The sequence below is a fragment of the Aspergillus neoniger genome, assembly GCF_003184625.1.
Source record: "Aspergillus neoniger CBS 115656 unplaced genomic scaffold BO87scaffold_25, whole genome shotgun sequence".
Classification (NCBI taxonomy): Eukaryota; Fungi; Ascomycota; class Eurotiomycetes; order Eurotiales; family Aspergillaceae; genus Aspergillus; species Aspergillus neoniger.
The window spans coordinates 79,527-104,708 of NW_020291153.1; the positions used below are offsets into that span (position 1 = coordinate 79,527).

A 25,182-nucleotide genomic window follows, 5' to 3' on the forward strand; every position below is an offset into this window, starting at 1 on the left:
CGGTGGCCATGTCTATAATAATGATAATATATTGATAGATCTATAGACATTTTCCGTCCCTCATTGTATCTGTACTTTTATGACCAGCTTTCCATCTCATCGTAACCACCCTCTAAACCACAGTGTAACATTCACTTCTCCCCATGATGTCGTGCCGGACCTCCAGCCTCCTCATCATTACGATCCCAAACCCCCAACTCAACCCACTCATTCCCAGTTCCACAATCCCCACGTCTATCCCCGAGATCACCTCCCCCCAAGTCAACTCCCTGGGTTATCCGCATATCCTCAGTCACAGCAGTATCAGAACCGAACTGATCATGCGCAGCAAAAACCCCTCCGGTCTGTCCATGTTCACCGCGCAATTTCGCCTCGGCGTCTTCGTCATCCTCCGGCGTCCCCTCTTTACATGCCCATGCGTCTACGAACCTCAGGACCTCGCGGGGCCACCAGCGCTTCATGACGAGAAGACGGAAGGGGACTAATAGGACGATGAGCACGGGGAATGCGGGTGCGCCACGGGTGAGGGTGAGGATGAAGATGGCTACGGTTATGACGATTTGGAGGATGGTGTAGAGGTGGATGGGGATGTATGATGGTGTTGGGGGTTCTTCTTCGGAGGTGATTGGTTGTTGTAGTTGTTGTGGTGGTGGGGCAAGAGATGGTGGGAGGGGAGGGAGCTCGGAGGGTGGTGTGAGGAGGTAGAAGGTTCGGTAGAGGATTGGGCTGGTGTTGTTAGTGGGGTTGATTCTTTTAGTGTGGTATGGATGGTGGACGGCTTACTTGACTGATAGGCTCTGCTCGCCCATAAACATGAATAGCCCTGCTAGGACGCTTGTTGGGGTCAATCCGAGCACTTTCATGAAGGGCGGGCTGACGAAGAGGAGGATGACGGCTGAGTGGAGGAATGCTGACCAGCGCTGTTCGTAGACGCGCTTCACTTCGTATGTTTCGGTCTTCTCTTCTCCGTCGACTGTGATTGTGCGTTGCTCCTTCTCCGTGTGCATCAGGGATTCGGAGTGGAGGGGGGCTTGAGGGAGAAGTCCGTTGGCAGGTGGTATTCCTAGAATGCCGCATAGTGCTGTTGTGGTGCCTAGGAGGACGATGTCCCAAGCAAAGCCTCCTGGTTTCCTGGTGCCGTAGCGATCAATGGTGCAGATAATTGAGCTAACTTCGTGATCGAAGAAAAAGAGCACGGTGATGATGATTCCGGGAAGGATAGCGGCGAACACCCAAGATACAGGGAGATGCCAGAACTCGACGAGGAATCTATCCCGACTGGGGGATGTAGGCTTGAATGAGGTGCTGACTGGAAGTGTCATTTTGTCTAGATGGGCTAGTTCTCCGACGTGGGGAAGCCCGATGAAGATGATGATGGAAATCGCAGCAGCGTACTCGGTTAACCCCATTCGGATGTATCGATGGAACAGGGGGCGCCAGCTCTCGGCCGTGGATAGGAATATTGCGAGCAGCATCGTTCCCACTGCTCCTATGATAGCGTAGAGAAATGCTGCAAAGGATAGGCTATCTTGTGCTCTTTCAAGCTCTTGTATAGCTTTATGGAAGTAGATAATGCTGTTGAGAAGCGAGAATATCTCGGTTGCAAAAGTGGTAACGTAGCGCATCGTCCAATCGTGAGCGTTAACTATAGCCAGGACGTAGTGGAGCCAAGCAGAATGGATCAGAGACCAGGCCATGAATGGCAAGAAGGGTATCTATGGATAATCATCAGCCACTGCTGGAACATGCTTCTTGCTCGAGATCTAACCTTGAAGACATCCTCGCACAGTGAGTAGATATTCTCAGCAAGGACTGAGAAAGGACCAGTAACACCAAGGATGGTTAGCGGTTGGATTGAGAATCTGTGTGGTGTTATCAGTCTATATTGCTTAGTTCCCAATGCGAACAAGTCCTACAGTGAAAAGATGATGCCGCATAGGCCTGTACTAAACACAACCTCAATAGTTCCCCAATTCTGCCCAGTCAGAACATAGAGGTCACTGGCAAAGGTGATACCTGGCAGCAGGTTCGTAAAGAAGACATAGACCGCACTGGCAAAGATCAATTGATTGAAGACAGTCCAGTCTGATACGTATCTGCGGCGCAAGTTCAGAATGTCCTGCTTTATCAAACGAAAAGGCCGTAACGGGCCCCCTGACGACACAGAACCCCGTAGTACCCGGATGGCCCTGGGCGTATGCTTGGATGGCGTTATGATGGAATGTGCATCTTCATCTTCTTCGTCATCGTCCCGATCAACTTCCTGATTGTGTTGGACATCGTCACGTCGCGGAGACCTCCTTTGCCTACGGGGTCTACGCCGGAGAGAGGAGCTCCGCGTGGAGGGTGGTCGGAAGGCAGATATCAAGGGCATTGTTCAGTCATGGTAAAGAATAGCCTGGCAATGGTGATCTGGAGGGGGTTGAAAGTTGGTCTGGCGGGGAACCAGCGATGCCCGCCTTGGCCCTCATGACGTATCATATCCCGATAAGAGGCTCACAGCATACTCTCCGAACCGCACGGGTGAAGCCGCCCAAGAGCAGGCTAATTGATCATTTCAACTGGAATATTCAGTGTACCGCGATTATCGGAAGTAAATATCGAAGCATGGTAAGTGATAAATATGAATTCACTACTTGGACTAGGAGCCACTGTAAAGTAAGTGGATTCCAATCTTGTGGTGCTGTGATATAGCCAAGGCCTCCTGGCTCAACAGCCCATTCGAAAGTCATTAGCAAATTGGTATGTTTTCACATCATAAAGCAATGTCTACAGGGGTTCCTTTCGGCATTCTGGTACTTGTCGTGTTGGGAGTATGTAGATAGAGGCCGCAGTCTATCGTTACATAACAACGATCCGCCTTCTTCACCGCCTTTATCAGCCGACAGAATCTCTCCCGCGGAGGAATTTCCTCGCCTCCAATTCCAAGGCCATGCCCTCCATACGGCAACAACTTCGCTCAGCTCCTTGATGATGCCAGCTGGATAGGAAATCAAGTCGCTAAAGACACCTAAAACACACAGCAACTTTATGGACCGATGACAATGGCAGCCAAGTTCATTCCACGTCAGGTTTTCCCCAACTATGGGTCTATCCCGAGGTCCTATTTCCTGGGTCACCACAGGGCCGGGTTGAAGAAGATGCAGAACATGCTTTCTTCTATCGATTATGTAGTCGAGTGTCGCGATTACAGGGTCCCCGTCACCTCTATCAACCCTATGTTCGAAGAAGCACTGGGAAAGACACGACGGTTGACCGTCTATACAAAGAGAGATCTGGGCGCAGCATCAGGATCGAATGCGCAGAAATTGGTGGGTGGAATGCCCCAAGTCGAAGGAAATGCTATAAATCAAGAGCACTAATGTATTTGTTGCACTTTTAGGCGGAGAAAACCATTCGAACCTTCAATAAGAACGGCGCTACATTCTTCGTGAGTTCGTCTTCTAGGGCAGATGTGGGCACAATCTTAAAACACTTGCGGGACGATGCAGAAGGACCGGACAAGCTTGTTGGATGCCGGGTGATGATTGTTGGCATGCCTAATGTGGGCAAGTCGACTCTCATCAATCACCTGCGTAATCAGGGTGTGGGCAAGGCCAAGGCGGTGCGGACCGGTGGCCAGCCAGGTATCACAAGGAAGATCGGGACACCCGTGAAGATCATCGAAAGAGAAGGTGGCTCCCATGTCTACGTATTGGACACCCCAGGTGTATTCATGCCATATGTGCCGGATGCAGAGAACATGCTTAAACTAGCTCTGTGTGGCTGTGTGAAGGATTCGGTTATCTCCCCGGTCACGCTAGCCGACTACCTATTATATCACATCAACCTGAATGACGCCGAGGTATATAAGCGATGGTCTGAGCCAACAAACGAGATCGTACCTCTATTGAACAACTTTGCCCGACATGCTGGTCTCCTGGCCAAGGGTGGTATTCCAAACACCGACCTGGCAGCACTGCACTTCATCCAAAAGTGGCGCGCCGGCGACCTGGGCAGATTTATGCTTGATGACCTGAAGGAGGAAGAACGCCGTCTGCAAGAAGGCGGAGAGCGAGAGATACCCACCAGCTATACCCAGGCCTTGAAGGCTGAGAAGCTGGGCAGAAAGCAACCCAAGCTGTAAATAGATAAAGAATCATGTAACATAGATATTTATCCCATCCATTGTACAAAAGAACGAATCATGTTGGTATCATCAATGAGCTTTTGCCTCCCCTCAGATGCATAGTAGACTTGTTAGAACCGCAGAACGACGTAGGAGACAAAAATGAGACGATCGTAAACCCTAAACGCCCATGATAGAGACGAAAAGAAAAACAAAAAAGAAAAAGTGAGAACCCCCGAGTCAGCGCATAGCGCAACAACACGAGGACAAACGCCCCAACAACCGCACAACCTCATGAGATCTTATCCAACAACCTCCTCCTCCGTCGATCAACCAACTCCTCCTGAACCTCATCAAGTGTAGGCAACCTCCACTCAACCCCATCGCCAGCATCACCAGGCAACGGCTCCCACCCATCCTCAACATCCTCATCCTTCCTGCGCAATCTCTCAACAGCCTCCTTCTCCTTCTGCCTCTCATACGCCAGAAGCGTCCCATCCTCCTCATCCAACCCATACCCAAAGTAATTAGCATCGACCTTCTTCGTCGCAATCTCCCCACCTCTCCCCTTTCCACCTTCTTCATCCTCCTCCTCAGCCGGCCTCCTCCCGCGTCTCGCCGCCGCCTCAAACATCTCCTTCACACCCGGCAACTCTCTCGCTCGTCCAAAATACCGATACCCCTTCCCACCACCCGGTATCTCCCTCCCATCATCATCAAACACCCGTCCAGAGCCTCGCATATAGTTCGGCCCGCCCAGGTTCCGAATCTGCATCTCCCACGTCCACTTCTCCTTCATAAGCTTGTTGATCTCATCGTTCAGATCGCGGATCTGGTAATCGCTTAGACTGAGCTCCTGGATCCGAGAAACTTTGCGTGAGATTTCCTTCAGCACTTGGCCGCGCCATTTCTCGCACATCGGGATCGAGTCAACGGTCGTGATGGCTTTCGGGCGGCGCGTGCGCCCGATGTCGATGATTCCGAGATCCGCGGCTTGTTGGGCCCGGAAACGGAAGAGCATCGATTGGGCTTTTTCGCTGTTACGCGCCTGATCATTTTGTTAGTTTGGGGGAGTTCTGGTTGAGCTTGACGTTTGGGTGTGGTTGAAAGGCGAAGGGAGAAGGCGAGAAGGAGGATTTTTGGGGGATCGAGTTGAACAAGATTCGAGGGAACGGTTTGTTGCTTGATTTGAAGGGGCGATTTGAAGGGGGTTGAGTTGGTGATGAGGGCTTACCATTGTGAAGAGCGGCGCGGGGGATCCCCGTGGCTGATGGAGCTTGGTGGTTGAGAGGATTGAAGTGAAGAATGAGAGACTGGAACGCTGGCTCTCGCGCTCTCTCTTGATCCAAGCTCGGGTGGGTTCGTCCGCCCGTTGACAAGCGAGCGCTAACAGATGCAGCCGCGCGGCTACGGCACCCGTGGTTCTTGGCTGTCAGTCTACCGAGTTTATTGTCTCCCTTGCTGCCAATAATGCAGTGCGATGTCGTTTTGAGTTGTGGTGGCTTACGGCTTACATGGGAAGTTAATTTTGATTTTCTAATGTTGTCAGATAGTAGTTGATTAGAAAGGCAGGCATATTAAGAATTAAGGGCTGTGTATAGCACGTTTTCTGGTACTAGCGCTATTGTATATTTATGAACCGCTTCAGCAATGATGAATTCCAGGTATAATTGGTGAACGACCACATAAAACAATAACAGAGACTAGGAATGCCAACGGCTATCCGTTGCATATCGTCAAGATGCATCATGAAGCAATAAAACAGATCATATAGCATAGTACACATCAAAATCATTCAAAAGCATAATCCAAGCGCCGCCTTCCGTCAACACTCCGTAGCCATGCAGGGCTGCCATCAAGTCATAGTCGTAATTGGTCGCTCAGGCCCTAAATGAATGTTTAGCGCCTGAGTGTAGTTAGAGCAATGTGCTCAGCAGGGTCAACCTGCTAGGTCGTCATAGTCTTACAAGAAGCCTTTGGTGTTGCTAGGCATCCGCTGCGGTATATCGCCTGCTCCGTACACGCTGCTCCCTCTCCTGCTTCCGGCGTCACTGAAAGCGCCGACGTGGCTACGTCCGAGGACGCTGCCCCTCTCAACACGGAGCGCTCGCCATCCCTCTAGTTCACGCTCCAACCTGAGAGACTTCTCCCGCTCTTCCCGGAGTTCTCGCTCTGCTCGGCGCACTTGCAGCTGCGTCTCCGAGTCGGCATGTTGAAGCTCCTCAATGTTTCGAAGAAGCCGCTCGATCTTGTCGCGGGCTTTGCTAACGTCGTCATTCAGCTGGGAGTTCATCTTATCACGGCGTTCAATCTGGGACTGCAGGTCTTTGACCGTGCGGTCGACGTTCCGCAACGAACGCTGCTCAGAACTGTGCTTGGCTTCCTGGTCTTCAAGATGGGTCTCCAGCTATTTTCAAGAAAGTTAGTATTTTCCAGGGCATTAGATTCATCATTTTCATGTGGTAACTTACCTCCTTGATTCTCTTGTGTAAGAACCGGACATCCTGGCTTCCTGATGAGTAGCTCTTGGTCTCCAGATCCACGCAACGAAGCTGAGACTCCTTCAGCTGCTTCTCGAGAGCCGCCTTGTCCTTGAAGAGCTGGGCATTTGTTTCTCTCTCAGCAGTAACTTCCTTCTGCATCTCCGTCGCCAGTGCTTCCGCCCGCCTCATCTTACCGACTGCAGCTGCGGAAACATCTTCCTGTTGAGCAAGCTTGGACTTCAGTTCCAACAACTCACGATCCATGCTGGCAGCATTGCGCATCGATGGACTCTCGCCCTTGGCAAGGTCCTCCAACCTTTCGCCTGCTTCAGCTAACCGGGTTTCCAGCATTTTCTTCTCCTTCAGCAGCATGTCACGCTCCGCGGTCACGTCGTCGACGGAGGTGCGAAGAGTTCTCACCTGCGACAGGAGGGAGACAACCCTGCTCTGAGCTTCATTATGAGCATTGACTGCCTCGTCGCGAGATGTCGTCACGTCTTGAAGCATGATGTCCATTCGAGCCTTCTCCTTAGCCCAAGTAGAGCTGTTCAGGACTTCATTGTCCCACTTGCTCCGCAAGTCTTCAAGTTCTTCACGGAGTCGTGAGTTCTCACCGCGAACGTTAAGAACCTTTTCACGCTCCATCTCCAACTCGTTGTTGAGTGTTGTGAACTCGCGCTGATACTTCTGCCTGGTCTGTTCCATTGATGTCTCCTTGTCTTCAATATCAATGGCGCGTTGATTTCTGTAGTCTTCAAGCTCGTTCTGGAGGCGCTGTTTGGCCTGGAGGGCGCCTTGGAGCTCAGCTGCTTGATCCTCCATCCTGGCCTCGAGCGACTGGGTCTGGCGTTGCAAGTCTTCAACCAGGGCATCCATTTGTTTGCGCTCAGACATTATCTGGGCACAGGTATCCTCGGCCTCCTGGGCCTGAGATTTGGCGAATTGCTCTGCTCTGGTAGCCTTCAGAACTGCAATCTCAGCTTGTTCCAATTTGCTGAAATACTCATCGGCACGGGTCTTGTACAAGCTCATACTGGAAGCTAGATCGGCTGACTTCGACGTCTCCGCATCAAGACGAATCTGAAGGTCAGCAAACTCCTGGAGAAGCTGATCTCGGCTAGCAGCATCCTGGTCCCTTGCAACCTGCAGCTCCTGGAACTCGGAACGAGCGTCACGGAGTTCTACTTCCAGCGTAGCCTTAGCTCTCTTAAGCTTTTCGAATTGAGCTTTGGCATCGCTGAACTCTGCAATGGCTTCGTTATGCACCTTGAGCAAAGACCTTCTGGACTGCTCCTGCGAGTTAATCAGGTCGTACAGTTCTTCATGCGACTTGGCTTGGACGTCCCGTAGTGAAAGATCGCCTGACCGAATATTCTTCTCCAGAGCGGAAACCTTCTTTGAGGAGTCATCGAGCTGCTCGTGCAGGCGTCCGTTCTCACGCTCAAGCAGCTGCATGCGTCGCAGAGAAGGGCTTTCTTCCTGCCACATGTCTCGACCAGGTGCCGCTTGAGAAAGCTGGTTCTGGAGATGCTTGTTCTGCATCTCGCTCATTTGAAGCTTGTTCTGGAGCTCCTCAATCTCGGTCGCCAGATCCATCCGCTTTTGGTAGCCGACCGTATCCACGGTCCTGTCGGAACGAGCAGAGTCATTGGCCGTTTCGTTGAAGTTAAGTCTGCGGTTCGGCGTTGTAGGAGTGCCGAACTTCTTTGCCAGAACATTGTCGGAGTTCTTTCTGAGATGGGTTGGGGTCCGGGGGCTAGCCACCTGGTTCTGGTCGATTTCCTCCAGCAAGGCGCGTTTAGATGAGGCGTAACGTGCATCCAGCTCCTTCATCTCATCCCCATGCCGACGGCGCATTTCCGCCAGTTGGGCTTCAGCTCGACTATACTTCTCCTCGGTGACTTGCAATCTACTCTGTGTCGTCTGCAGCAGTTGTGCCAGATCAACCTTCTTAGCCAGACTAGGCTGTACCTTCTCCCAAGATTCCGAGTCATCAGACTCGGGCTCCACTACCTTGTGCAGCAACATTAATTGCCGGTGTAGATCCTCAATCTCCTTGTTTGCCGTATCCAGAGAGCCTTGAAGCTTGCGCGTATTTGCTTGTGCCTGGGTCCGGAGCTGTCTTTCGGTCTCAAGGTTCCTGTTTGCCTCCGCCAACTGAATGTTGGCAGTGGAAGCAGCTTTTTCCGCATTTCTACTGGCCTTATGTTCCCTAGCAACCTCATGATTGAGGTCCTCCAGGCTCAAAGAGAGCTTCTCTTTCTGTTTTTCCAGAGAAGTGATGCTGACTTGGAGGTCGCCAAGCTGACGGCTTATCTTCTTGTTGTCTTCTTCGAGCTTCGTTTTCTCTTTCTGAAGAGCAGTTATGCGCAGGCGCGAGTTGTCGCTGGCCCTAGAAGTCGATCGAGCTATGTCGAGATTCTTTTGCTGGATCTTTGTGAGAAGAGCTCGGTTATCATTCTCCGATGCTGTAAGTCTACCCTTGAGCGTCACCAATTCCCTCTCCAGGCGTTCTTTATGCTGATCATGGCGAATGCGGAAATTATCAGATTCAGCGATAGCGTGGGTCAATTCTTGGATTCGGGTGGAAAGACGTGACCTTTCAGCTTCTACCTCCTCTAGCTGGCGTGTCTTATCGTCCAAATCTTTCCGCACGCTCTCAAGGCGCTCGTTGGCCTGCTTCATGATGTTGCGTTCAATGTCGGCCTCTGCGTTTAATCGTGCATCTTCGACCTTCGTGAAGCGGTCCCGCAGCTGAATCAACTCAGTTTGGAGTTCCTTGCGTGACTGCTCAGCAGCAACGCGGGCTTCAGTGGCACGACGAAGCGTGTCCTGCTGGATGTACATCTCCTTTTCGATGATAATCTTTGATTCATTCAAGGAAGTGTACTTGTCCTTGAGCTCCGCAAGATTATGCTCGGCAAGCATTTGCACATCGTCGCGCGATTGACGCTCCCGGCTCAGATCTGCTTGTGCCTTAAATAGTTGATTCTTCAGTTCCTGGATTTGCTGCTCGAGGAGCTTTCGGCTTTCGCCAGCCTCGGCATCCTCAGAGATCTTTGCCTCCAGGAGCTTCTTGACATCGGCCGCCTCTCGCTCCAGCTGAACCTTCTCTGACTTCATCGCGTCCACCTCGGCTTGCAGTTCTCGCAGGCGTTCCTGCATGCTGCCATGTCGCGTGGTAAGAGAAATCTTCTCCGACTCTAGGTATCGCTTCTCCTCTTCATGCTTCTTAGCATCATTTCGCAGGACAGCCATTTCGCTTTCCTTCCGCCTAAGCATCTCTTCATAGCCTGTGGATGTTGAGGAGAGGTCGGTGATCTGCTGTCTTATTACACGGTTTTCCTCAATGAGCTCTTTGATGTGCTTCTTGGACTGATCTAGGTCTCTCGAGGTCTGGGACAGCTTAACTTCAAGATCTTGATCGGTCTTCAACAGTTTGGTCTCTAGATCTTGCAGTTTGCGCTCCTTCAAGCTGAGGTGACTCTGCAGCATCTTCATCTCCTGGCCCAGGTCCTTAATCCTGGCCTCCTTCTCGACAGAAGAGTTTTCGGCATCGGCAAGCTTCTTCTCGAGTTCCTCCAGACGTGCCTGCATCTCATGCTTTTCGTTCTCAAAGCGCTGGATGATCTCTCCTGCTTGTTCCAGTTGAGTTATCCGGAGCTCAAGCTCGTCATCCGTTCTTTTCTTGGCAGCTATTAGGTCGTCTAGTTGGTCTTCGAGGTTCTCCTGGTCTGCGATAGCACCGGCCAACTTCTCACTAAGTTCAACTTCTCGGACTTGGAGCCTCTTGAATATCTCCTCCTTGTCAAGAGCCAAGGCACGCTCACTCTCCAACGTTTGCTGAATCTTCTGTATCTCAATCTCGGTACGACGCCTCTCTTCCTCTAATTTCTGACGATCAGCTATATCCTGGTTCATCTTCGCTTCCAGGGATTTAATTTTCTCGTCCCGTCTTTTAACTTCATTGGCAGTGCGAGTTTCTCCCAGAAGAGGTCTCATCCTTGAATACAATCTCCACCATGGGTTCGCTTTTAATTGGAGGTAAGTCTTGAAGTTGTCCTGAATGATCCGTGTCGCTTCCGCCCGATACAAGCGTTTGTTGGAAATACGTCGCTGGACAAATCCCCTTGCCACAGATTGGAACCTGGTCATGATGGTGCGAATAAGCTGGTCTCGTTTCTCTTCCAACTCGGCCAGGACACCTGCCCTGAAGAATACCTTCGTACGACCGACTCGATACCAAGCAGGGTCCAGCCCGAGCTTTTGCAACATAACATGAGCGGCATTTCGGCCGTCGAGGTATCCCTTTGGCATGGCAGGGCAGAGAACTTCATAGCGTTGACGGAATTCCGAAAATGACAGCCGATTAGGGAACCCTGTGCGTGCAATTCGGATTCCTTCGAGTACACCGTTGCAACGTAGTTGATCTAGGACCAGGGGTGCATTGAACATCTTCGGGCGTTTTTTGTGGTTTGGTATAATACAGCGCACAAAGTGTGGATGCGTTGAGTTCAGCTGATTCATGAGGCTAGATAGTTGTTCCTTATGTCTCTGCGCAACGGTACGGAAAAGACCCTTCTTCACGCGACTCTTTGGGTAGTCGCTGTCATCATCGGCGTCGCCGCAGTCGGAGAACAGGGTCGCAACATGCTTCTCACCTGATCTGGCAAGGAGTCGCGTTATGTTATCGTTCAGTGGGTCCTTGTTCTTCTCCAGCCAGCCCTCTGTGCCATACTCTACCTCAGCAGCGTAGTGCGTCAGAACGAATCCCTGGCTTAGGCGAGAAGCACGATACTTCGGTGATTTCCGATCCCAGAGGGAGTGCAGCTTTTCAGTAAATGATTTGTCCGTAGCCTTCGGCATAACAGAGTCTTCATCTAGACAAGAAAAGATACCAATAGGGTTAGTCAACTCGATTAGATCGATTGTTGGTTGCAAGTCCTTTCCGAAGTCGATGAATTGCCACTCAATTTGTTCCCGTGCATATTCCTCTTGCTCCAAGACGAACATATGGTGGTTAAAGAACTGTTGCAACTTCTCGTTCGTGTAGTTGATGCACAACTGTTCGAAGCTATTGTTCTTGAAAATTTCGAAACCGGCAATATCGAGGACTCCAATGAAGAAGCTGTCATCGCTAGCGACAGTGCTGCGGTCAAGCTGGTTGTTGATCCTGTCGACAAGATTGCTAAATCCTCGTTCATAGATACCCTTGGCAAGAGCATCTAGCGCTAGTCGCACCTGTTCTGGCGTTTGAACCTTTTCCACCCACTCGCGGCCTGCTTTGACCTTGGGATGCAACAGTCCCTTGACGAATAGGTCAGGTTCTATACCTAGCAAGTGGCAAGCTCTCTCTACACTATTCAAGGAATCGGGACCAAGTGCAGCTTGGTCGGCTCGTAGGCTCTCCTTGACGATAGTGACATTTCCGAGATGAAGGACTGCTGCGATAGTGCGCAAGATACACATCTGGTCTTCTTCAGAGAAGTCCATGACGTGGAAAGCTTCAATCAACATTTTCCATTCGTCCTCATCAGAGACCCCGGCAATGGTATCGTTGCCATCACGAGTGTAGGCGAAATCTTCAATCTGCAAATCGGACAAAAGGAGAGCTTCCCTAAGCTTCCGATCTGCTCCCCGTAATAACTGGTAGAAGATATGGTAGTTTCTCTCATGGGAATTGGGTTTCACAACACGAGACTTCTCCAGTAGATACCAATCGATCGAAGCACCCGATATTTGGCCGGCCCGGGTGAACTCGATACGGATGAACTTGCCAAAGCGAGAAGAGTTGTTGTTCCTGACGGTCTGGGCATTTCCAAACGCCTCCAGAATGGGATTTGCTCTCAGGATCTGTTGCGACAGGGCGGACAACTGCTTTGTCCCAGATCGAGCGTAAGGAGTATCGGTTGTTGCAACAGCTGCAAGGTATTGTATAACCTTCTTGGTGTTCTCGGTTTTACCTGCACCCGACTCTCCTCTTCACGGTTGCATTAGTGTCTTGGGTTTGTGGCCAGCCTTTCAGTAGACTTACGTCACGAGAATGCTCTGATTCTCTCCTTCTTCGACCAGGTTTCGAAAAGCCTCATCAGCCATAGCAAAGATGTGGGGACGGCTTTCTTCTCTGTTACGACCCTTGTACATCTTCACATACTCGTTTGTGTAGATTGGCAACGGGCAATATGGGTTCACAGTAACGAGGAAGAGTCCCGAGTAAGTCTGTGTGCGACAAGAATTAGCTCTGAAAACTATCATTTCGTCAGCATATCAGTATAACTCACGTAAATAAGATCGGCTTGATATCGTGTGTGCAGGTTGTGAACCACTGAGGCTTCATTCAGATGTGTGAGTTCAGCCATATCATCTGCTTTATCAAACTTTGCCGGATTCACTTTGTCGACCTGGTCAGCGTCGACCTCCCTTTGCTGTGTTTATCCGTAAGCTCCTCTAGCTCAGACTTCGGTGCCATTGGGTGATTATACCTCTCCATTGTCGGTCTGGACTAGCATTCGGCCACCTTCTTGCTCTTCGAGAACTAGCCCACGCACGAATGCTTTTTCGGGATCGCGCAGCCAGACATACTTGTTGCCGGAGAAGTCATTGTCGCCCTCTTGTCCTCGGATCTGATCCGCACCCCTGCGTAGCTCCTCCGACTTGATGAATCCGGGCGCAAAGGTTCCGGATGAAACATCATTCCTTATTGAGCTCGATCTCGGGCGATGCGTTGTCCGTGCCACCAACGGAGCTGGTGACTGTGAGATGGAAGCAGAGTTTCGAAAATGGCCCCGGGCCTCTTCGAATTTACTGGTGGATGTAACAACGGCCGACTTGGGGCGAATACCTCTTGTCTGCTGAGTCGGGGAGGGAGTCGGTGACGGCGATGCGCGGCTGAAAGGATTGGCCCGCTTAGGGGAGCCATTTAACTGTGATGGAAGCATATCTTCGTTAAGGTCAATGAATCATTATTCAGTGAGAAGGTCGTAATCATAACAAAGATCTATGAGAGTAATGGAGACTCAAGCAATGAGCCCTCGGATGATGTTGCAACGAAGCATCCAGGCCAACTGAAGTGGCCAGGGAAAGAGTAACGATTCAAAGACAAGGGAAGAAGAAGGTAAGGAAAGGTTGGGCAGGTGTATATTAAATGAAGCTGCAGCATACCAAGCAGCGGGAGGTGCAGAATGACAGTCACCCACTGACCATCTGCTCCCTCTGGGGCCCCTTCGGGTTCCGCTGTTTGTTTACATCCGCCGTTCCTCAGGCTGCGGGCGCCGATCATGCGCTAGGCCGGATCGGTCGTGCACCCGTCACGTGGAGACCCGCGGCACGAAACTCGATCTTTTCCGGGTTGGTCGGTCGTTTCCCCGTTTTGCTTGTCGCTTCACGTTCTTGTGCTCCGTTCCTCCAAATCTCCAGCTCATCTCACCTTCCTCACGTCGCGTTCGCATCTTCGCTCTCCGTTGCCATCTGCTCGGCAGGTGCAGAGCTGCCTCATCCACATATATTCACCAACGCGCCCGACCTCATGTATAGCAGAGTGTTGTGGTTACTGATTCTATCCATTTTGTTCTAGTCTTATGACTTTTGACTTGGTTCCTGCTCATTTTAGCTTGAAACGATGTGGGATGCCTAAGCACTCGCTTTATATGTGACGAGCTAGCGTTTTTTGCTTACTGGACGCAGACATTATACTCACCTTGCAAGCGCGCACGCGGTCGCTCTTCCCCAACCATGTCTAATTATCCACCGACACCGTCATTTGTGGGACCAAATTATACACCTCAGTGGCCTCCATCAGATCCGTCTTCCTCGACCGCCATGCCATCCTTGTTTCCTCCTAATCTAGGCTTTGGCCAAAATCCTTCGCCCGTCCCTCAACACGCGCAGGATGGTGCTACCCGTCCGTTTGATTATAATACCGACACCTACAACGCAAACACACGTCTACCGGGATTAGGGGTCCCGAGCGCCGCTGGTCCCTTAGTACCGCCGCCTCCATTCACTTTCATGCCGCCTTTTCCTTCCACTCAGTTCCCTCACCCTCCCTTTCCACCACTACAGATGCCACCGTTACGATACCCCTCGATTCCTGTACCACCGGTTCACGGTTATGAACCGGTTCGTCATGCAACTAGCGACTACCAGATGAATAATTCCATCCCTACTCCGCCGGGTCCTCAGCCTGCCGCTGCTGCCAACTCGGAGTCAGACCCAGACCGAGAGGAAGGCGAGCTCACAGATCGTGAAGAATCTTCGTCGACGCAGCCTAGGCCACATAATTTGAACCCGGGACCCGGGTCAGGACATAGCTACGATACTCAGATGGCTCGAGCTATGGACGGTAACAACGATTTCATGGAAAGCGATCGGACAGTGAAGCCAAATGGCACTGGTAGTCATGATTCACATAACTCTCACTTGTTGGCGATGGCCACCGTAGGCTCAGCACCAGGATATTCGGAGATGGATAGAGGCGGGGCTTCACCAGAAACTCGCCTATCGTCCAGAAGCAGTGGGTCACGTATGTTATTCCCGCATTATGCACGGTCCGGTTACTGACTTTCTGCAGCCTATAATCCTGCTCCTCCCATCTCTACTGAGCCACCGGTTTCGGACACCGCACCAGAACCAGAAGTGCCAACTTCGTCAATCCCGCAATATGAAGCGGACCCCGACAAAGGAGTGAGCAGCGCAGCTTCAACTGACCCGCAGTCAATACCCGGCAGCGGTAGGTCATTGGCACAACTTCGCGTCCAGGCACAGGGGGCACTTCTGAGCTTGGCGCCTCACAACATTCGATATGCCGAGTTTGTCGGGGAAGGAATTAACCCGGTTATCCTTCGTCAACTCTATGAAGAAGTTGGAATAAAGATTGCCACTCCGGTACAGGGCGTCTCAACACCTCCGTCCAGTGCAACCTCCTTGGAATCCGACCGTTCGTCGACTAGCCAGTCCGGGGAACCAGAGCAAGGAAGCCACTCAGTTCTCAAGTCAGATGCGGATCAAAGTTCGGCATCGCAATCCAAATCTACCGAATTGCCACCGGATACCACGAAACCCATGGAGCGGAAGGAGGTTATTGCTCGTATGCTTGCTGCAAAGGCTGCAAAGGGTTCCGGGGCGCCTGGACAAGTTCAAGTGCAGGCGACCAAGGAATCTAGTGCGTCCGAAGATTCGGTTCTGCCGAATGCTGACAAGAATGCGGCAATTTCCTCCCAGGACTCGATAAAGGAAAAGGAGACTCGTGTCAAGGAAAAGAACAAGGCTCAGACTGAGTTGGCCCGGCAGCGGATTGAACTGCTCAAGAAACAGGGCTTGATGAGGAACGGTCAAAAATCGCAGTCGAATTCGGTGCCTCCCGAGAAATCCCAACCATCGATTAACTCCGGTACTGAATCATTGTCGACTTCGACCCCGATGCCAATCCAACATCCATTGCCAGAACGCCCTCCTGATCCTGAGCCCAATTCTTCGGCCCGTATACCTGGGCTCTTCATGACGGAGCAAGAGCCGGAGAATGTACAGACTCCTGTTTCCGCTGCTCAGGGTGCTACTGATGCGGTGTCACAAACCCGTGTTAATCAGCGCAAACGTCCTCGAGCATCTGATTTTGACGAACCTGTCCCGATCCCGAAGAAGACCTTCAACAACGGCGGCAGTTATGCCTATCCTGAGGCTCAGAGGCTCGTCATTGATATCAGCGATGATGACGAGTTCTACGGCGATGATGAGCACGACAACATGGATGTGGACCTGCCAGCCGGCAAGGAAATGCAAGATGTGGAGGGCTTGCTTCGTACTTACACACCAACCGTCGATATTCTGCCTCAACGGCCGGCAACTGCATCTAGTCAAGGGTTTTCTGCCTCGGCTACCCCACAGAGCCTGAGGAACAATGATCAGGAGCATCAGGAGCATCTTCGAAGAAAGGACCTGGAGATCAAAGCTATGCACAAGCGAATTGCCGAACTAGAAGAGCGGAAGAAAGCAAAGCTGGCAGCCAGCCGTACACAATCACCTCGCCCATCAGACGTTCCGGAACCTTCACCTCCTACGGACAAACTCTCGCCTACCGACGTCAGCGAAACACCGAAACTCCCTGTAGAAGCTGAGGAGGAGAATAAGTCCCCTGCCAACATTGATCTGACCCAAGTGGAGAGTATCAAGGTCAAATTATTGCGCAAACAGGAAATCGAAGATGGTATTCCTGCGCTAGATGCCGAGATAAATAAGTCCGAGGCGAAGTTGGCTGAGGTCAATGAGGAAGAAGCCAGGCTAGTGTCCGAAATTACCAAAGGGCGTGAAGGCCGGCAGCAGCTCTTGGATGAGTTGAATAACCTCAACGTGGAGCTTAATGGGCTAACCTTCGATGATGTGGAGGCTGCGATACGCCGCGCACAGGAAAAGGAACATAAGGAAGCCAAGGAACATACGCCCGAGCTTGAAGGTATGGCCATCAAGAATACTCGCCAATACATTTTCCCTTGGTAGTTTCGTTTGACAGTATCCAACTGACATGCTTTGTCTATGCTTTTTAGCCGCAGACCAACAAAAAGGTTCCGACATTGAACATGCAATTTCTGATCCCACGCATGCCGGTTTACCCGTCAACAAAGAACCCGAAGATGAGGAGCCGTCCCATCAATCCGTCGTATCTGAAGAAGTTCCCAAACCTGATTCCGGCAACGGGTCTAACATTGTACCTGATGACAAGGTGATGGATGACGTTAGCGAGTCTTCCGGAGAGGTATCCAGTTCTGATTCCACGGGTTCGGCAATGGATGAGTCTAGCGACAGCTCTAGTGATGAGTCTCTTGACGAAGAGGAGCTTCCAGCTCATACACCCGCTCCAGAGACGAACACCCCGTTGGAGTCAGGCGGACCCGCTGAAGATGGACAACCAGAGCCAATTGAGGCAGAGGCAGGCATTCATCATGATCTTCCCGAGCGCCCGCGAACCCTAGATGCGGAGCCACGGGCGGAGCTACCTTCTGAACAGGTTGCCGATGAACAAATCATCGAGGACGAATGCCAAGCCTCCCGTGAATCTTCCGTCTCAGATGCGTACGAGCCTCCTGAGCCAGAAGAGACAGCTAGCCCCGCTGATTCCAGCTACTCCCCACCTTTCAGCCCTGCATCTCCCGATCCTGTTGACTCCCTTGAGGTCTCCACCGCAGATGAGACGAGACAGGCTGACGAGCCACTAACGAGAAAGGTTCAGGAATGGGATAACCAACAACCAAGTGCTTATGCTCAGGTTGGCATTCTGGATGTGCGGTGCACCTCAATTCCGCCTAAGGTGTGATGCTGACAGGATATCTAGAATCCACGGGTACCAGAGCAGTCTGAGCCAAAGTTCTCACCTTACGTTAGTCCGCTGAAGAATTTCAAGGCTTACCGCTACCACCCAAACTTCACTGAAAATGTTTCGGGTGGCTATCGTTCTCTAACATACAGCCACAACATCGACCCTATGAGATATCTCTGTCCATTTGAATCTTCAGGGGGAGTATGCAATGACCGGTCGTGTGAATTCCAACACTTTCGTGATATGACTCTCAGCGGTGCGTCGACAGATCTGAACCATTATTTGCAACATTTTCCCATATGACCTTTGGCCATTGTCTCCCTGGACCTCCTTTTTTCTGTCGTGCCTCCTTTCAGTCTCGCGCCTTCAATCCCCTTCTCGTTAAGCGTCTTGTTCCATGTCTTTTACTCATTTGTTCTTCCCTTCGCTGTGCGGATGCTGACAGCCAGGCTTGTTAACTGCCACAGATGACAAGATCCTCGTCCAGATGGGATCTCTTCGAGAAGGCAAGACACCCGAAGAGAAGGATGAATACATTGCCGGGCTGAAACAAATCATCAACGATATGCGACGCGACAAGGTGAAAGATTTTAACACAGTGGCCACGGAAATAGCCGCATACCGTAGACGCTTTCTCCAAGACCCTTCGCGGGTACTTCCGTTGTAACAACTTGAAGAACTTGACTACTTCACGCTCTTGGAGAGAGCCACTTCTTACTTTTTGACAAGGTGAGCTGCCGGCGTCGAGCACCGGCGAGTGCAGACGACCAGTCCAACTAGCAGCGGCTGCTTCTGGCTCAGTACCAGCAATGGCAGCGATCCCTTCTACATCGCGCCAGCCCTCCTTCCTGACCTGGAGGCTTCCTTTCCCCTCCCTGAACCTCATTGCCTTTCTTAGCGTGGTCCACACTCTTCCTTTCTGATACATGAGATCTGGTATCTCTTTCTGAAACGACACAAGTGGGCATTTTCCCGTTATCTTCATTATCTATTACTACTTGGCGTACAAAAGCGAGCCTGGAGTTGGAGGATCACATATTTCTACCCCTTAGGAAGTGGGCGTAAGCGATTTACCCACACTACGACATCTGGCCTGGCCAGCAAGGCGGGGAGAATTGAGTCTGTGACAGTTTCGATTTTCCCTTTTCCTCTAGCCTGGTCTTCAAGGTATGGGATGAGATTCCTTAACACGGTTATGAGCCCATTGGATGGAATGGGACTGTACAGCAGGGCGTCAGGGCATAGGGAGTACATAGCGATAGCAAATCATAATTATCTTCTACCATGCCTCACTTGCGTGATTTTTTAGAATCCTCAACGATAAGCAGTAAGCTAGACTAGACAAGTAAATGTCGCAAAAGAAAGAGAAAACCGCGCACTTTAACCGCGCATGAGAACTAATATGCCCCGTTGACAGAGCCGCGACTAAGAACACAGACACCAAACAAAACACTAGAACCTCTCAGGCTCGGACAATTGGTACCGCACTGGACCGGGCGTCTAGCGTCTAAACCGGGGCAAAAGCACACCCACCCCAAGGCGGCGAGGCGCAGACCTATGGACCTACTCCTTACTAACCCACAACAGCTAGCATAATTACACTACTAGCTAGATAGATGGATAGATAATAGATAGGAGGATAGTAGTGTAGTTTGTTAAGCCAGTCGAATACTAACTAGTCAGTTAGTAGCAGCTTGCGCCCCGAATTTCTCCGCACCCGTTCATCCCCTAGATACATACCCCCCTGTCTTTCCAAACACATACTCAGCCTACCGTTCATCACAATATTTTCATCAAAGTTCATCAATATTAGAATTAAGTTCAGAAAATATATTAACCGATCATATGATCAACTACGTGAAGGATGAGTCAAAATCGCGCCCATACCTGGTTAAGTTAGTTGGTAAAGTTACTGATGTTGATGTGGCAGTGCTGACGTTCCTTGTTTCTGTTCCCCATGTCACTGGATATAGTACTAGATAGTACTAACTAACTGGTGTTGGTAATGGTTGAATATTATCTAATTGGTACTTACATAGTAGTGATGCATGTATGTAAACTATGTAGTTACTTATGTATGCAAGGTTGAGTCAGTCAGGAGTCTGGCAGTCACCTGAACTGAGTGGAAATATATTGTATGTTGGTTAGTACTACTTACTAGTACTAGTGTGTGTGTGGCTTAAGTGACTTCAAAGTATATGGTTGGTTGGGGAACATTATTCAAGTTCAAAGTTCATGCAAGGTATGGGAGTCATATGTGGTCTTGTGACTCAAATGACTAGTAGTCATAGTCACTGGGTTTTTCTGACTCAGGCAGAGCTGAAGCTGAAGTTGGTTCGTTCGGGGACGGAGAATGGAAGAGGATTATCGGGAACAGTCGGGGAACGGGTGCGGACACGGAGGCGGAGACGGGGACGGGGACGGGTTTCGTCGTTGCTTACCTACTGCATACCTACTGATGATTTATTATGTCGGTCCCGAGGAGATACTTAGTATGCACATAAGATACTGGTTACTAGATAGGTATAGCCTGGTTAGTGATAGTCGATGTAGTGTAGTGTAATAGTTATGCAGGCAAGTGGGCTGGGTTTCAGCGAGTGTGTTTCGGGGTTATGCATAGTTGGTGAGGGGGGAGGGGGATTTGCAGATGGGTTTTCTATTGATAGTAAGTGATATGTTGGTGTCGGGTAGGTACTTTGCAGGCGGGGAGGGTTAGTTATGTTGTATGTATGTGATGCATGCTGGGAATGTTGATTGGTGAGATCATCGTGGAAATAAGTAGACAGCTGCGATAATCTGTTGCGATCGGGTTACTGTACTAGGAAGGGATCGCGACAACCACCATCTGTATTGGGGTAATGCTGCGAGACCGAGAGGGGATGGGAATGGAGAGAGGTGGTTGTTGTTGATGAATATAGAAGGTAAGCAGCCAGGGTAGTTAGTGATGGTGGTGATGCTTATCCTGCATAGTTACGTAGTATTTGTCTAACTACGAAACAACGATTGACCATGTAGATGTAGGTACGGCACAGTCAGTGCTAAGCTTAGTCCCAAGTGACGCAGCAGTACCTTGGAGATGCAGGTAAGGTACAGTCAAAATCCCACAGGAGACAGTGCGGCATGTAAGGTGTAAGGCTGTATGTAACCAGTAATGCGAGTGAAGATGCAAGTACCAAGTACCTACTTACCCATCTGTCAGTCTACTATCTACTAAGTGAGATACATATACACCGGCAGTGTGAGCATGTAGGAAATGCCAGCTGAGACATGCCGCGAAGGATGAAAGCGCGCAAAGTGGGGAGAGAAAGAAAGAGGCCCCCAAGCTACTACTGTACTAAGAAAGTCGGAAGAGTTGAGTTGGAGTGGAGAGGGTGCCACATTCCGTAAGGCTGTGCCATGGAACTACTACTACTAGTCTGGCCAGTAGTGGATAGAAGCAAGCAAATTACTCCTCGAAAATGGGCCTGGCAGCTAGCATGATGATTACTATACTAAGTATCACTCGCGACGCAGTCTAGCCGCCAGTCGGATACTTGCATGGGCCATGATCATGGTCCAGGGATTGGATGCTGCTTACATTACCGGTGGATCATGGATTCTGGGTAGTGCTGACGGGAGTGCCTTGTTGCAAGCCATGGAACGTGGTGGTCAGGATATGTGGTTGCTTGGCGGGGTAGCGTGGGCTTGGCCGGGCGGGTAGAGAGGATGATGATGATGATGATGATTTATTTTTATATACTTTCTCGAGTCGGGGAAACGAAGACGGAAGGATTATTCAGCCTTGAGAAGGATGTGAGGATTTTACACTATGTGGAGTGTGAATTTAGGTTCGATGGGGGGTGATACGGAGAATTTAGAAGCATGACTGCCATGCTATGCTTTTGCTTGCTTCTAGAGTTAAGAATAGATCTCGAGTCCGACGCTCGGTCGTAGTGAAAGCGTGTTAGATTACCGGAATGGGACATTTGAGGTTGTACAGAACGGCGGAGCAAGAGAGACAGAGAACAAAGACATTTGAGACAACTTTAAAAATAACCCTCGAGGAAAAGCAAAAACCAAAAACAAAAGCAGGTCAGTGTTCAGACGTGATCCTAGTCATCGTCGAGGAAAGAGAAAGGAACGTTAAGCGTAATCCCTACCATGTCTCATCATGCCATGTGGCCGCTGGCATTACGGGGGGCCGGGCTCTGGCGGCCGTTTCACCCATCGCGGTCGCATCGTTGGCTGGCAAAGTCTAGGATCAACGGCTATGGATGGGTGGCCCCAGTTTCAACAGCTGCCAGGGAGCTGAACGGCGGGGTTGATTGATCGCGAGACCACCAATAAGCAACTCATTCTGACTGAGGTACAGGACTTAGTTGGCAGTGGTCGGCAGGTGTCAAGGCACTATCATGACATTTCGAATCCTGCCGAGAAGGTGTCGAGCTGAAAAAGGATCGGAGTCACTTTCCTGTCCGGCGGTAGCAAAGCAGGGTGACCGCGCGACGGAACGAACACACGGACGCCATGACGAGCTCTACTAGGGGAGAGAAGCGGCACTTGCACTGCCCTTTCTAGAGAGAATCAGCAAAGTGTCCCTGGCACCCGTATCTCCCACACGCCAATTGGCGCAGTCAAAGTGTCATCCACCGAGCTGAGCGGCCCGAGTCTCGAAAATGGAGACACCCATCATTCTGGCACTGGCAGGTACGTACCAAGACCGACCGCCAGTTCCACCGCCATCATAGGGTTCAGTGCATACAGATTCCCAGTGAAAGGGCGGTGGATTCCAGCGCCGACGCCAGGTGTGGCTGCATGATCTGCATGGCATTGGCTGACACGGTTCAATGATCCTCCGTGATTCCCCCAGCCAGTCAGTGCAGGCCCATGGACAACCAAGACTTTTGCGGCTCGGAGGGAAATGGGCCAGCCGTAGTCTGTATGGCTGTGTGAGGGTGGATATGGAGATTTTGTGGTGGTGCGAATGCGGCGCAATACGGGGTTCGTCCATCAACACGTGTAGTTGACAGTCCGTGTTCCCCTTTTTTTACCATTTTTCAATTTTTGGCCCGCTATAGTGTGGCTATTATTGCATCCCGAGACGCCGTACACTTGGGATATTCGAGAAGACGACCACTTTGATCTCGAGTACGAGATTTGGTCAGTCTGCGGACGGGGTTTTTGTCGCTTATGCCGTCATTCACGATCGGCCCCCGTAGGTTTGTTGTTCCTTTTCTGTTTTACTCCATTCTTTATTTGCTTTTACTGCATCGATGCCGAGTGGTGATTACGAGAGGATCTTCGTCAACCTGGTTCCAAAGGAGTAGTAAACATTGCTTATACATTGATGCACTCAAAACCGAAATCTAGTCTAACAGGGGGGTGAAACAAGAGATCGCATAATAGAAACCATAGAACAATAGTGGAAATTGATCGCGCGGGAAGAAAAAAAGAGCACCATAGTCTATCCATCCAGAAAAATGTCCCCCACGACCCACAAAACTCCAAGGCTTTCTTCGCGGCTGCCACCGAGCGAGTCCGGCTCGCTCAGGCGTGCAGCCGCCCCAACTCTAAGTCGTATCTTTAGTACAGTCATCCATGTAATAAAAAACCCGAAACCAATAACAGAACTAAACTCGACACTTGAGAATTTCAACCAAGATAATGCAATCGCTCATGCAAAAGAAAATCACCAAATAAAAGAAAGGAAATCAATAGCAGAAAGCAAATAGAGTAAAGAAAAAGGAAAGAAAAGAAAACCAAGACTCCTGGTCATGTCTGTTCCATGTTCATGCCGCTCATAACGATAACGCTCAGATAAAGTACCCGCAATCGATGGATTAGGTGGTCGTAGATCAAACAATGCGTTGACATCTGTAAAAGTCAAGTATTAGTCGTACGCTCCAACCAAACCGACTTTTGTGTTGGTCCTTACCAATTCATGTCACCATTCTCATGCTTTATTTCGCCGGCTTGCAGTATCCGCAAATGTTATGTTGGCAGATCACACATCTCGGCTGGTTGTCCCACAGCTTTGGTCCATCTCCACACTGGCAGCAGAAGTATAGGCTGCCATGGTTGACCGTACCCCGGGAGTCCTGGCTGTTGATCCCAGGCATGCCATGTTGCAATGCGTGGCTGTGGTGTAAGGAAGCACGGAGGATGGACTTGTTACATCCCAGCATGGACGGCATCTTTGCGACAAGGTTCCCCGACAGTTCACAGTTTTGGGGAGCTGGAGCGTGTGCGTAAGGCGACAACTCGTGACAGTGGTGCGAAACAGTGTCCTGAGTATCAATGTGGCAGTTCGAGCAGCGTGGTTGATCGCACTGAAGGCAGGTGTCGTCAAGGCCTAGCCGGTGAGGTCCAGAGGAGCAATCGCAGCAGTACCAGACTCCAGACATGATGGTAGATGATGTTTTAGAAGTAGCTATAAAAGGTGTAGAAGGTATGTTGGGAAGCTATGAAGAAGCAAGCTAGAAGGCAGAGACAATGGATTGAATCCGAAGCTGTTTATGTGGATGTGTTTGTAGTAGTAGATGAGAGTGAGTGAATCCATATCGAAGGCTGGGGTTTGAAGGTTATTTAAAACCTCAAGAGAGGTAAGAGAGAAGCACAGAGACGAGACGTTGTCACTAGCGATGATTCAGAGCCAGGCTCCAAGGCGCCCTCGCCATGGTTGTGGCTGATCTCACGAAAAGGCGCCCTCCTGGCCTTCATCTCAGTCATCAAGCAGGTGCAATGCCTGATCAACGTCGGGGCCATTCAGGTTAGGGTCGATCGACCAAAGTGGCTTGGCAACCCCATTTTCTTTTTGGGACCCCGAACTACTCGTACCTGAGCAATCAGCAGTCCCAGACTGGGTTGAATCATATTGGACTTGTCTCACTAACAGACATCGTAAGATATGCTGTCCGAATGTTGACTCAAAACATTCTAGGGTCCACCGGATACCTTCGCGAAAGGCGGAATCCGCGAGGCTTGGAGGCTCTCGCTTTTTGCCCGGGAGCGCGCGCCCACTCCGCCCATGCCCTTTTCCTGCTCTCTCTATGGCTTAATTCCTCTTTTCCTAGGAAATTGGATTATTATTCCCCAAAGAATATTGCTATTTTTTTTTTTTTTTTTTGCTTGCTTATTTCCCTCTTTCCCTTTTCTCTCCCCTCCCCCTTCATTGCTTCTGGATTCGCGGAGTATGACACTGGCACTGCGGGACCTGGGCACTTCCATTCTACGCTAGACTACAGTATGTTGCCTGGTTGCGGCCTTGAAGGGGGCTCCACTTTAGTTAACAGCGCGCGCAAATA

General features: G+C 50.6%; 9 protein-coding genes across 9 annotated transcripts; 4 read left to right on the plus strand and 5 right to left on the minus strand.

The window, feature by feature from the left end:
• Positions 1–4: 4 nt before the first annotated feature.
• On the minus strand, positions 5–2,410 carry BO87DRAFT_363232 (HCO3 transporter family protein). Its single transcript, XM_025621674.1, has 4 exons — positions 1,917–2,410; positions 1,769–1,862; positions 784–1,715; positions 5–726 (listed from the first exon to the last, which is right to left on the minus strand). Exons 1-4 carry the CDS (start codon positions 2,372–2,374, stop codon positions 132–134), a joined length of 2,079 nt encoding a protein of 692 aa, XP_025477572.1. The 5' UTR covers positions 2,375–2,410; the 3' UTR covers positions 5–131.
• Positions 2,411–2,623: 213 nt separating this feature from the next.
• Positions 2,624–4,126, plus strand: BO87DRAFT_388505 (putative GTPase MTG1; the record flags this gene model as incomplete). Its single annotated transcript, XM_025624861.1, has 5 exons — positions 2,624–2,658; positions 2,695–2,742; positions 2,776–2,813; positions 3,052–3,311; positions 3,383–4,126. The coding sequence occupies 5 exons, from the start codon at positions 2,624–2,626 to the stop codon at positions 4,124–4,126; spliced, it is 1,125 nt and encodes a 374-aa protein (XP_025477573.1).
• Positions 4,127–4,131: 5 nt separating this feature from the next.
• Positions 4,132–5,426, minus strand: BO87DRAFT_378390 (pre-mRNA-splicing factor ISY1). Its single transcript, XM_025623785.1, has 2 exons — positions 5,343–5,426; positions 4,132–5,156 (listed from the first exon to the last, which is right to left on the minus strand). Exons 1-2 carry the CDS (start codon positions 5,343–5,345, stop codon positions 4,401–4,403), a joined length of 759 nt encoding a protein of 252 aa, XP_025477574.1. The 5' UTR covers positions 5,346–5,426; the 3' UTR covers positions 4,132–4,400.
• Positions 5,427–5,987: 561 nt separating this feature from the next.
• BO87DRAFT_111180 (uncharacterized protein) lies at positions 5,988–6,521 on the minus strand. Its single transcript, XM_025617879.1, has one exon. The coding sequence runs from the start codon at positions 6,399–6,401 to the stop codon at positions 6,072–6,074; it is 330 nt and encodes a 109-aa protein (XP_025477575.1). The 5' UTR covers positions 6,402–6,521; the 3' UTR covers positions 5,988–6,071.
• A 6,546-nt stretch (positions 6,522–13,067) lies between these two features.
• Positions 13,068–14,092, minus strand: BO87DRAFT_408323 (uncharacterized protein; the record flags this gene model as incomplete). Its single annotated transcript, XM_025626138.1, has 2 exons — positions 13,068–13,514; positions 14,018–14,092. 2 exons carry the CDS (start codon positions 14,090–14,092, stop codon positions 13,068–13,070), a joined length of 522 nt encoding a protein of 173 aa, XP_025477576.1.
• A 317-nt stretch (positions 14,093–14,409) lies between these two features.
• BO87DRAFT_313139 (uncharacterized protein) lies at positions 14,410–17,896 on the plus strand (the record flags this gene model as incomplete). The annotated part of the gene is made up of 3 exons (XM_025619606.1): positions 14,410–15,112; positions 15,161–17,038; positions 17,130–17,896. The coding sequence occupies 3 exons, from the start codon at positions 14,410–14,412 to the stop codon at positions 17,894–17,896; spliced, it is 3,348 nt and encodes a 1,115-aa protein (XP_025477577.1).
• A 490-nt stretch (positions 17,897–18,386) lies between these two features.
• On the plus strand, positions 18,387–18,566 carry BO87DRAFT_313609 (uncharacterized protein; the record flags this gene model as incomplete). Its single annotated transcript, XM_025619624.1, has 1 exon — positions 18,387–18,566. One exon carries the CDS (start codon positions 18,387–18,389, stop codon positions 18,564–18,566), a length of 180 nt encoding a protein of 59 aa, XP_025477578.1.
• A 2,071-nt stretch (positions 18,567–20,637) lies between these two features.
• Positions 20,638–21,599, plus strand: BO87DRAFT_398750 (uncharacterized protein; the record flags this gene model as incomplete). The annotated part of the gene is made up of 7 exons (XM_025625387.1): positions 20,638–20,656; positions 20,686–20,820; positions 20,915–20,916; positions 20,948–20,981; positions 21,063–21,093; positions 21,208–21,282; positions 21,413–21,599. The coding sequence occupies 7 exons, from the start codon at positions 20,638–20,640 to the stop codon at positions 21,597–21,599; spliced, it is 483 nt and encodes a 160-aa protein (XP_025477579.1).
• Positions 21,600–23,693: 2,094 nt separating this feature from the next.
• Positions 23,694–24,421, minus strand: BO87DRAFT_111227 (uncharacterized protein). Its single transcript, XM_025617880.1, has 2 exons — positions 23,814–24,421; positions 23,694–23,752 (listed from the first exon to the last, which is right to left on the minus strand). The coding sequence occupies exon 1, from the start codon at positions 24,280–24,282 to the stop codon at positions 23,839–23,841; it is 444 nt and encodes a 147-aa protein (XP_025477580.1). The 5' UTR covers positions 24,283–24,421; the 3' UTR covers positions 23,694–23,752; positions 23,814–23,838.
• Between the last annotated feature and the right edge of the window lie 761 nt (positions 24,422–25,182).

Bases quoted from the DNA above. Each gene is read 5' to 3' on its own strand.
- BO87DRAFT_363232 (XM_025621674.1), bottom strand. From the start codon at position 2,374: ATGCCCTTGATATCTGCCTTCCGACCACCCTCCACGCGGAGCTCCTCT. The intron at 1,716-1,768 runs GTTAGATCTCGA...GATTATCCATAG, and splicing joins TGTGCGAGGATGTCTTCAAG to ATACCCTTCTTGCCATTCAT. The intron at 727-783 runs GTAAGCCGTCCA...TAACAACACCAG, and splicing joins GAGCAGAGCCTATCAGTCAA to CCCAATCCTCTACCGAACCT.
- BO87DRAFT_111180 (XM_025617879.1), bottom strand. From the start codon at position 6,401: ATGAACTCCCAGCTGAATGACGACGTTAGCAAAGCCCGCGACAAGATC.
- BO87DRAFT_111227 (XM_025617880.1), bottom strand. From the start codon at position 24,282: ATGTCTGGAGTCTGGTACTGCTGCGATTGCTCCTCTGGACCTCACCGG.